Source organism: Carassius gibelio, chromosome B16, assembly GCF_023724105.1.
Source record: "Carassius gibelio isolate Cgi1373 ecotype wild population from Czech Republic chromosome B16, carGib1.2-hapl.c, whole genome shotgun sequence".
Classification (NCBI taxonomy): domain Eukaryota; kingdom Metazoa; phylum Chordata; class Actinopteri; order Cypriniformes; family Cyprinidae; genus Carassius; species Carassius gibelio.
In genome coordinates, this window is record NC_068411.1 from 20,993,232 (window position 1) to 21,003,725 (window position 10,494).

The window sequence follows — 10,494 nt, forward strand, 5'->3', positions numbered from 1 at the left end:
CCATTAAAAATGTACTGGCTAGAAGACGCTTTCTCAGCTGCATGTCATCCAAACTGGGTCAACTTCCCTCCCTCCTCCCTCGTTTTCTCTCTCTCTCTCTTTCTCTCTCCCTCTCTTTCTTTCTCCATCCCTCCCACCGTTTCTTTCTCCATTCCACCCTTCCTCCTCCTAGAGTCCTGAAAGCGCTATTCTCTGCCTGGGAATATTTGCCGTGCAACAGAGCAAGAGCATGCAACAAGAACTCTTACCGCTCTCAAAATAGACACCTCATAGATACACAGACCTCATTATGAATGACTGAAAGGCCTCATGAATAATTTGAATCTCCCACTGTCTGCCAGATAAGTCACATACTTTTGTGTAAATAAGGAATATTAAATCTTTCTAACATAGATACTATCTCCGTTTAATGACCTCTTCGGGGAGGACTTCAGGGTTAACTACTACAAAACCAAAAGGTTAAACATTTAACATCATGCTAATGCTGTTTAAGCTTGAAGTGTGCTATTTTTACAAACATTTTTATCCACTGGAACATTAATAATTTTAATAATAATAAAAAACAATTTAAAATCAAACAGTGATATATTTGAAATAGTTTACATTTAAAAATGTTTTAAGTACTACTTGCGAGCACAGAGCATAAAGACGATGCCTTTCACAATGTCTATTCTCATCAGAGGTAACACTCTCTCAAGTGGCTGCGCAACAGCTATAAAAAAAACCTCTCTCTCTCTGAGCGCCCGGCTGCTACTTGCAGCTACTGAAGTGTGTCTGAGCAAAGTTGCCTGCAGACATTGCTTTTCAAGACCTCCACCTACACCAGTATGGACATGCACACAACGCTAGGGAAGCAAACTCGCTCTATATGATGAGAGCATCAGAGGGAACAGCATGCTTTATGTTACAGGTGTCATGGTTGCACTGTTTGAAAGGAAAGTGCACATATGGATTAGTATGTTATTAAAATGACTAAAAACACACAGGATGCTTGGATAGAAACAGAAAGGAAATCACTGGACTGGGAAACATATCCGAGTAAGAGAGGATGTGGAAGACAGCTAAGATACTAGGAATCTATATACTGTGGAGGATACTGTACATATGTCATCTATAGTACCTTGCTTTAAAGGCACTGGCATTTCTGCAGGCACACAGGCTGTTTCAATAAGGGTCACATTGCATAGACTTTCATTCTGCACTGTGAAACATAAATTTTTCAACTAAAAAAAAATCTAAATCTTTTCAAATTTAGGATATTTTCACAAGGTATAAAATACTGAATTGTGTTAACCAGTGTTTTTGATTGTTTTTAATTATTACAGCTTACGTATATTATTTAAATACAGATATTTTTGAGCCCCTAACTACTGCACAACAAGTAAGAAATATTGCTCTACCACAAGGCTTATTTTGTGATAATGTTAATCTCACTAAACATTATCCCTTTTATTACACTGCTACTCACAAAATAAGTCAATTCTTGAATGAAATACTGATGAAAGTTTAAATTATTTCATAATCAACCCAGTATTTTTTATAATTATCTCCCGCTAAGAAAAACAGTCAATTGCAGCATACAAAGTAACAAACACATGAACAAAAAGGAAAACAGGTATCATTGCATCCACTTGCTGGACAAAACTGGAAAAGAAGTCTGGACTGTCAGAGATATCTGTGGGCATTTAAGATAATCAGCTATCCTTCCTTTTATTGTTGGTGCTTTATTCCATTTTAATATTTGAATGTTAGAGAGAAGGGGAAAAAAATTATATCAATATGCATATGCGAAAGATATCAGTTGTGCTCATCTTTTGCAGCTCCTTTTGAATGCATCTTGAGTAAAACATCCCTATGTGTAACAAAGATTATACAAAAGACCTGAAAAGGAAGAAATGCAACCTCTTTTACAGAATATGGTAATTTGTTGCACATAACCTTCATCATTTTTATATTGCAATACACTAAGATAATTTTCACTACAATCGATAAATTGGATGCAAGATGAAACCAGTTGGGTCTGTGTTAACAAGTAGGTACGGGTCGCATCAGCAATATTTTGCAGGCAATATATCCTGAATATAATATATATATATATATTATAAAGTATAAATCACAGCTCATTGTCACTTTCAAACCAAGCAGCTTTGACATCAGCTTGGAAACCAAATCAGTTATAACTGAAAACATAACAGCTCTAAAATCGCATTCTAAAGGAGATCTTCAGACTTGGGTAAGGCAGTCCATTACAAGACACATAAGAGCTAACACCAATTGACATTGATAAACCTCATAATGTTTCTTGAGGCAACATATTTTGAGTATTTAAATATTAAAGTGCAATAGCGGAGGGGAAGATTATCAGGGAATAACAACTTGGACTCATCAGTTAAATAAATAAACAGAGTGAACTTTAAAAAAAACAACTTAAAATACAGTACAAGAGATGTTTTTCTGGTGTAAGATAAAAGTCGTGAGTCACTTTTCTTATGAGCCAGCTATTAGTAGTAGTACATCAACAAACACTTAATGAATACTGTTCTCTGACCCGTCTGTGTGTTTTCGAGTACAAGGCTTGCTTTAATAGCCTCTGATCTAATCCATCAGTTGACACAGGCACAATTTCAGCCATTGCTGATTGTAACCTCATGGATATTGATTCTGGCTTTCCAGAATGAAAACAGCAATATCACTAATAAGCAGTTTCTTTGACTAAACCCAATCCAATAATCATGAAAATGTTTATTCTGAGATCAAGCACAGTCCGAGTTGAGAGAGCGTTATGGGGTTCATCAGAGAGATGAGGACCCTGGAGAACACGGGGAGTACAGAAGACGCAGGAATCACTCAAGGGATGCTGTGATCCTAAAGCAGAGAGACAGGGACGAAACAGCAAACAGATCAACGTGTGCGGCCCCTCGCACAGCTGTCTCCGGTTAAATAATGGCTCCTGCTGATCCCATCCTGCTAGCACAATTACCCAGAGCTCCGGAGACTGGAGCGCAGACGCTCAGAATGCTCGGATAATGATTCCCAGCAAATTGATGACACTGGTGGCCTCGTTTGCACAAGCTAGATTAACCTAAGCGGGAGAGTTTGGTGCTACTCGCTGAACAAGAACTGAGCAGATACAGATGGAACTGCAGTAAAAGCTGCACTTCATGTTGCGTGTTTGTGAAGTGGATTGCATCCTAACTCATAGGCAGTTTATCTTGCATGCACAGTCACCAAAACTCAAGTCAAGTGTAACGCATCCCTCACTTTAAGTGGTAAAACAAACACCTAGTCATGTGGATTGCTAACATTCATGTGCCATATGCCGAGCACCACTTGTAAGAATGGAGAAGCATCATGCAGCTCTGCAGCTTCACCATGAAACCTGTTGATTTGAGGTAACAAAAGTGCACGTTTTTCTTATCTGACAAAGACTGTGTGGCAAGAATGTCACCCTGAAGGAAACGCAGAACCTGTAGAAATTGTTCCCTCTGGACTTCCATTATTGCCACTCCATTATTTCCATTATATCAGCTTTTGGTGCAACATTAAAAACAACCAATTGCTACTGCCGGAGTGGATATATTGAACCGTAAATAACCATAGCAGGATTTCACCCGTCCCATCTCTTGGCCTGCATTGCTTTGTCAGTGCGTGTGCATTGATTTTCATTCACCAAGATTAATTGGCCTCTTTAATAGACTAATTTCACAGAGGAACGGCAATAATCAGGGACAAATGAGCAATAGACTTGGTTTGTTTACTTTGCCTTTATTATGAAGTGCTTAAAATGCCTTGTGTCTTGTGCTTACATCATTTGAACATTGGCTCAAAAAGTCGCAGGACATTTTTTTGTTTGTTTGTTTGTTTCTTGAACAGGTTTAGTGGATTCATCTACAGTAAAAAGGTTTTTCCTCTTCAAATGAGTATCTACATGAAGATCATCTCACAAACTGAGCTGTTATTCCTCTTTCAAGGTATAAAAAAGGAAGATTGAGCTAGGTAACATCTACCTGAATCTAGGGTTTTTGTGCTACTTTTTAAGAATTTCTACTATGAAGTGCTTTCAATCTCAGGGACACACAATCTGGAGAAAATAAAGCGTCTGAGCAGAGCTGGAAATGCAGTGTGAGTGCATTAGAGAACGGCTATGCAGATGGTACACCTTCCTATCGCTCCAGTCCTTTTCTTGTCCTTGCGTGTCCCTTTGAGTTAACCTCAGAAAAACCATTACATGTTCCACGCTTGATGGTTCTGAATTGCTTAGAGTGGAGTTACAGCACTTTGGGCCTACATCCTAAATCTACGTTTAAATTCGAGGCAGGCAGTGCATAAGCAGAGAGCAAAGAAAGATGGTTTTGACTTATGGATTTCGTCTCACTAAACTCTACATTGGCATTTTCCCTGATGTGGTATTTTTAAATGTTTATTAAGAGTATTGGATCAAAACGTACCTGATTTAGGAAAAACTGCTATAGGTAATACTTTATTACTTTCAAAAATACCATGCATTATGATTATTGCTTTTTATATTCTTATGAGAACCCCTAGAAATATTGCCCCCTGATACTATCTCTACATTTTGGCAAAATTATAAGCTTTGTGGTATTGGCATAGATTTCTTTTCTTTTCTTTTTGCATGCATTAAGTAGGTATACAAAAATAATAATCAAATACAAAACAAACAAACAACCAACCAACCGAAAACAACCTAAATTATAACCATGGATCTAAATGCTTTGGCATGTTAATAAGACTGGCGTAACCCAAAAGGCAACGTTATTGAGAAACAAAAAGGCCAAACGAATCATTAAAATAAATAAATACATGACAATCACACTTTCAGTGTATCATAGAGAATCATACATTCTAGATGGAGTAATAAACAGACAAACAAAAAAATGAATATATGAAAAATAAATAAATAAATAATACCGGTTTACCTCGATTGTGAATACGTTTGGGCCACTTGCAGCAGTATGATAATATCCACTGACAATACAAAAGAGTTTTATTTTAATGAGGAACATGGTGTCACTCAAACCTTCACTCGACGCAAGTCATAGTCAAGCACTGCGCAGTGCCGAGGTGAACTGTCTGAACGTCATTTGAGGACATGTGTGCTGAAGTGCATGCGAAGGTTCCATATTCCTTTAAGGTCAACTTTGCAAGAAGAAAAAAACATTTTTTGAGAAAATTGTGCTATTACTGGATTTCATTTTGATTGGAGACATAACTGGGTAAGATAGCGTATTTATCCTAACACGTGATGGGGGAGTGAGCACTTACAGACCGGAAGTCACGCCTCGACGGAGTCAAGCGGTGAGAACGCGCCTTTAAAGCACGCTGACTCATAATGCTTGTTCAGGTAGGACTTGAGCGCGAAAGTTTTGTTGCATCGCTTGCATTTGAAATGCTTAAACGCAGAGTGGGTCTGCATGTGCGCCCGCAGGTTGGAACGGTCGGCGAACGCTTTTCCACAGTGTGCACATCCAAAGGGCTTCTCGCCCGTGTGAGAGCGCATGTGGCCCTGCAGTAGCCAAGGTCTGCTGAACGCTTTCCCACATATGTCACACTTGTGCTTGAGGTCATGGGTAAGCAGGTGCATGGCCAGGGCTGGCATGGACACGTAGACTTTCCCACATGTCGGGCACTTTTTGGCCATCTTGCTGTCCAGGCTCCGGTGTGTCTGTTTGTGCCTGCTCAGGTTGGAAGACGTTGCGTAGGTTTTGCCACATTCATTGCACGTGTGCCGCTGGAGGGTCCGCGAGCCACTGAGCACTTTGCGACGGGACCTGCCATCCGTGATGAAGAATGCGTCCACGGCATAGCCTTCGCTCACCGCGTTGTCACCGTTGATGTACCCGGATGTGATCTCGGATTGTGGGCTGTCAGGCTGGTCTGAGTCAGGTGCCCCATAGTCGCTGTGGTTACTGTCATAAATCGGTCCTGGAGAAGGTACTTTAGTGCCACCGTCACTTTCTCCATCATAAATGGCCGGGGTGATGTAGTCACTGATGTAGCCTAGCGTGGAGAGAACAAGATCTTTTATTCAATTATTCATATTCACAAGGGAATCGGGTGAGGACAATGGGGTTCGGCGATGCAACGGACACTTTTCCGCTCAATTTATCTCCACCTTGGCAAAGGCGACTGGTGACCAGATTATACCAGTGCTTTTTGAGATTCATTATGTGTTTAACAAATTCAGCATTTCTCTTTGAATATAATTAGACTTAATGACCCCTCACTACAGGAAATTTCAAACTGAATAGGTGTTAGCTTGACTTCACATTATTCCAGAGTTATTTCAGGACAAAGCCATAGAGCTGTGAAGGATGCCACATTTACTGTGGATTTACAGTATGAGCACAGATAGCACTTCTTTTTTTTTTTTACAGTGGGAGATTAATTACCCCCCTTCTAAAGGCACTACCATAAGCACAGTGTGCTGTGCGCAGCTGCCCTAAGCGTTTCTTTGATTTGCAGAATAAACAAACACCTAAGCTCATCTAAAAGTGACTGGGCTCCAAGTTGCTGAGAAGTTAAGCGTCGTAACAAGCGTCAGATTTCCATATGGCATGCGTGTGAATGTTACCATGCGTTTTCAGTGCTGGAATCCCACTAATTATATTTGCATTCCAATTATGGTTTCACATATATCGCATGCAAAGCCACAGAGGGGCTTAATCCCTCTACTAGATATCTACTTTCCTTCCTGCAGAGTTTAATTCATAAATGAACTCCAAAAACATTCTATTCATTTGATTGTGGTCGCATCTAAAACTCTGCTTGTATTAAGTTAAAGAGCGCTAAATCAAAGGGAATAAGCATTCCTTTGCATTTACCTTTGTCATGTATCCGAAATCTAAGATCGGTCCTGGACCTTCCGTACACGCTCTCAAGTTCAGTGGATGAGAAATCATCTAGCTTCACCTTTTTCACCAAAAAAGACCTTGGCATGTTTAGAGCGCAGAGCGGAAAGCCTCTTCCAGCACGATATCCTTGCTCTATCCACCGCACAATAAAAGAGTTCGTCCTGCAGTGCTGAAAGTCAAACACCTGAGCGGGTGAAAAGACGCGGAAGCTCCGGAGCTTCAAGTGTGCTCAAGCCGTTCCGCACAGGCGAAATGCAAGTTCAGCACTGGACAGCAGCAGAAACAGCAGCAGATCCGCCTCCAGGAGCCGCGTGTCAGAGTGCGCTCAGACCCAAATGGAAACACTCCAAAAATGGGCAGCTTTAAATGCGAGCACGTTTCCGGAGGAGCGATTGTTAATGTGAAAGCGTGGGGAGAAAGAGAGGTGTCCGCTGCCGTCTCTGCTCGCGCGGGGTCGGTTTGATGTCTGAGCTCTGCTGATCAGCTGCTGGGATTTATACGCGCGCGATCAGGTGGGAGATGGAGATGGAAGTGCTTAATTTCATCCATCAGAAATCTCCCGGGAACAACATTGGACGAGAATGATTTATTGATGCTGTTATTTGTCTCTCAGTCGCATTTTTTCCTACGTTCACGGCGCCCGCCATGTTTCTGCGGAATAAGAATTTATTGTTGTGAAAAGTCTATTTACGACAATCTGAGTCTCATCCAAAAATACACATTACATAAATCTAAGCAAATCACACACACATATTTTGTGTTTTTAATAGCATAAAAATATCAAAAAATCCATTAGCAATATATACCAGTAGCAATATAATAAACTACTTTTTTAAATGTATTTAAATTTTATGGGCATATGCTTTAGATATATGTTGTTTTTGTGCTACAGATGTTCAAGAAACATATCCTTACTGTTTTGAAAAAGAAAGAAAAAACCCACCAAGGTCAGAAGCAGACATCAAGTACTGAAAGATGATTATCAGAGAATACAAATGATCTATTGAGCTGCTCTTATACCTTTTCAGACATAAAATGCACTCAGACATGGACTTGTTTAGGTTATTTAACCGAAATTACTTTTAATCTACAAACTCGCTAAAAGGTCAACCTTTTGCAGAATACATGGTAACACCAAAATATTGTTCAAATATATTCCTTAGCAGTAATTTACTAGATTATTTTTCAATGTAAAAAGCTAAAAAAAAAAAAAAAAAAACTACTCCCTTAATCTGAAACAAACTAGTGCCAAGTTCATTAGACTTAAACTTCAAATTTCATGACTTTCATAACTCAAAAACCCATAACCCACAGGTAGTAATGACAAAAACAATTTTGTGTGTGTATATAACTTTAAAACAAAGATGCAGTTATGATGAAACAAATGTTTTATGCAGCATATTGTCTTTTGGCATAGTGGCAAAAAGATAAAGAAAGTCCTCTGTGTTTTCCAAAAAACAAAACTATGACACATAGGCCAAAGGCCGATATTATTGACCCCAACCCTAACCCTACTAGTTATTATTAATATAACTGTGAATATAACGTAAGCTTTTCAGACATAAAGTAGTCCCAAAACATGCCTGTTTTCTGTACTGTTTAACCAGTATTACCTAAAATCCCATCCAGTCCGTGCTATCACTAACTAATCACCTGCCTAATCTCTGTGATTTTTAGCAGCAGTGCTATAGGCTGTGTAGGCTAGTTTACAGCTGGTGCTCATGTGCAGAGGAAAGCAGGCAAGCACAGAAGAGTGCAGGATTCAGGCTTTGCAGCTGCTGCGGCCCCCTCCACGAGCAGATGGAGCCTAGTGGGAACAAGCCGGGGAGGGTGGTGGGGGCGGGGGGGCAAAGGGAACTCAAAATCACAAGAAGAGAGAGAGGCAAAGAGTTTGAGAGAAGAGGTTGCAGTGTTGAATTGATCAACACAAATTTGGTAAATGGTCTGAAAGCAGTTAGCTCACCCACAAAAAAATGTGCCAATCAGAGCTGACACATACTGGTTCTGTCAGTTTGGCATGGAAACTGGACATGGCTTTACACTCAAACTACAACAACAGACTTCTCGGTGCGCAAATGAAGGTGACTTTCAGCATTCTGTCACAATAATAACACTAAATATTGCTGAGTACAGTCCTCAACAGGCCAGAAATGCTGGTTGCAAAGCATACCTTGTCCTCTCTTTTCTTGTGACTTCAGTAAAATATAATACATTTGCAAACCAGAGAAACAAACAGCCAAGATTCCACTAAAGTTAGTGGGTGGCACCCCAGTTCACACACTATTTAATATGTAATACAAACTCTCTCTCCTTCCTCTCTCTCCCACCACATTCACAGCAAATTGAGGATGATGCAAGTGATGGTGGGTAATTAGGATTCTCTCCTCCTCTTTGTCTCGAGCGCTTGAGCGATTTAAGACATCACCACGCAAGTGTCAGTGGGGCTGCTGTGGATCTTTGCCTCAAGCTCTTTCCTTTACAAGAGTCAGCCTCCATCTGTGCCTTTGTAGTTTCTTCATCCTGATGAGGAGAGAAGCTCCAAGGTAATTGCCTTGAATCAGGGAAATTGCATTTCTATACTTGACAAGCCTTTCTCTGAAAGAGTAACATACTGGGACTGGGAATTCCGTTTTGGAGAGCAGAAGAAAAGAGAGGAGAGAGAGATATCATTTAATTCTGCCGACAGTCAAACAATGGTGTGTCAGAAGTGATCAGAGGTTACATCCTTCTGAACCATAAGACACGGAGCCAAGGCAGAGAGATATTAACACTCGCTCGGAGACGATATTATAGCCTACTCTGACACGTAAACAGACATGCACATACAAAAGCATATGCTGCATTAACAATCTACCCCTGCATTCATCTCCCTGCAGATCACCAAAAGCCTCTCTGTTGTGTTCCCAGGTCACTGTGATGAGCCCAATCACCCAGAGTGGACTCACTGTCAAAAGAAACTGACCTGAGATCGACATTCTATTGAATTCTGTATCCTGAATAACAGGGGAGATCAGGGACAGTTGTAACATGGGCTGAATTAAAAACCTTCAGTTTAACCACTGGAAAAACAGGTTGCATACATGACCATCAACCCCATAAGGTAAAAGTAGTGTAGATGCTGTAAGGATCTGTGTATGAAAATAAAAAGAATTACAATAGGGTTTCAGCACTACGTGCTTGAACCCCTAAAAAGGAACAACAACAACAATATATCAAAACTTGACTTTTAGTTTATCATTTTATTTGCAGTCATGGTTTAACTGGTTACATAAATTACAAAAACATTAACATATTTTATATCTTTATGCCATACACAGTTTATATATATATATATATATATATATATATATATATATATATATATATATATATATATATATATATATATATATATATACACACACACACATAATATATATAGAATATATAACTAATTCACTAAAATATACAAATAAAAAATGAACAAAAAAAAACTGTAAAAAATTGTGATATTAAATAACAGTAATTTAGCAGGGCTGCCAATAAGGTACTGTTAATTTACACTGCTCAACCATTAACATACAACGCTTAATTTTACAGTGTTTTACCGTATTTCTACCATGGAAATTAACTCTGCTTACAT

General features: G+C 39.5%; 1 protein-coding gene across 1 annotated transcript; it reads right to left on the bottom strand.

Moving 5' to 3' along the window:
* Positions 1 to 3,749: 3,749 nt before the first annotated feature.
* On the bottom strand, positions 3,750 to 7,456 carry scrt1b (scratch family zinc finger 1b). The gene is made up of 2 exons (XM_052577922.1): positions 6,843 to 7,456; positions 3,750 to 6,018 (listed from the first exon to the last, which is right to left on the bottom strand). The coding sequence occupies exons 1-2, from the start codon at positions 6,955 to 6,957 to the stop codon at positions 5,294 to 5,296; spliced, it is 840 nt and encodes a 279-aa protein (XP_052433882.1). The 5' UTR covers positions 6,958 to 7,456; the 3' UTR covers positions 3,750 to 5,293.
* Between the last annotated feature and the right edge of the window lie 3,038 nt (positions 7,457 to 10,494).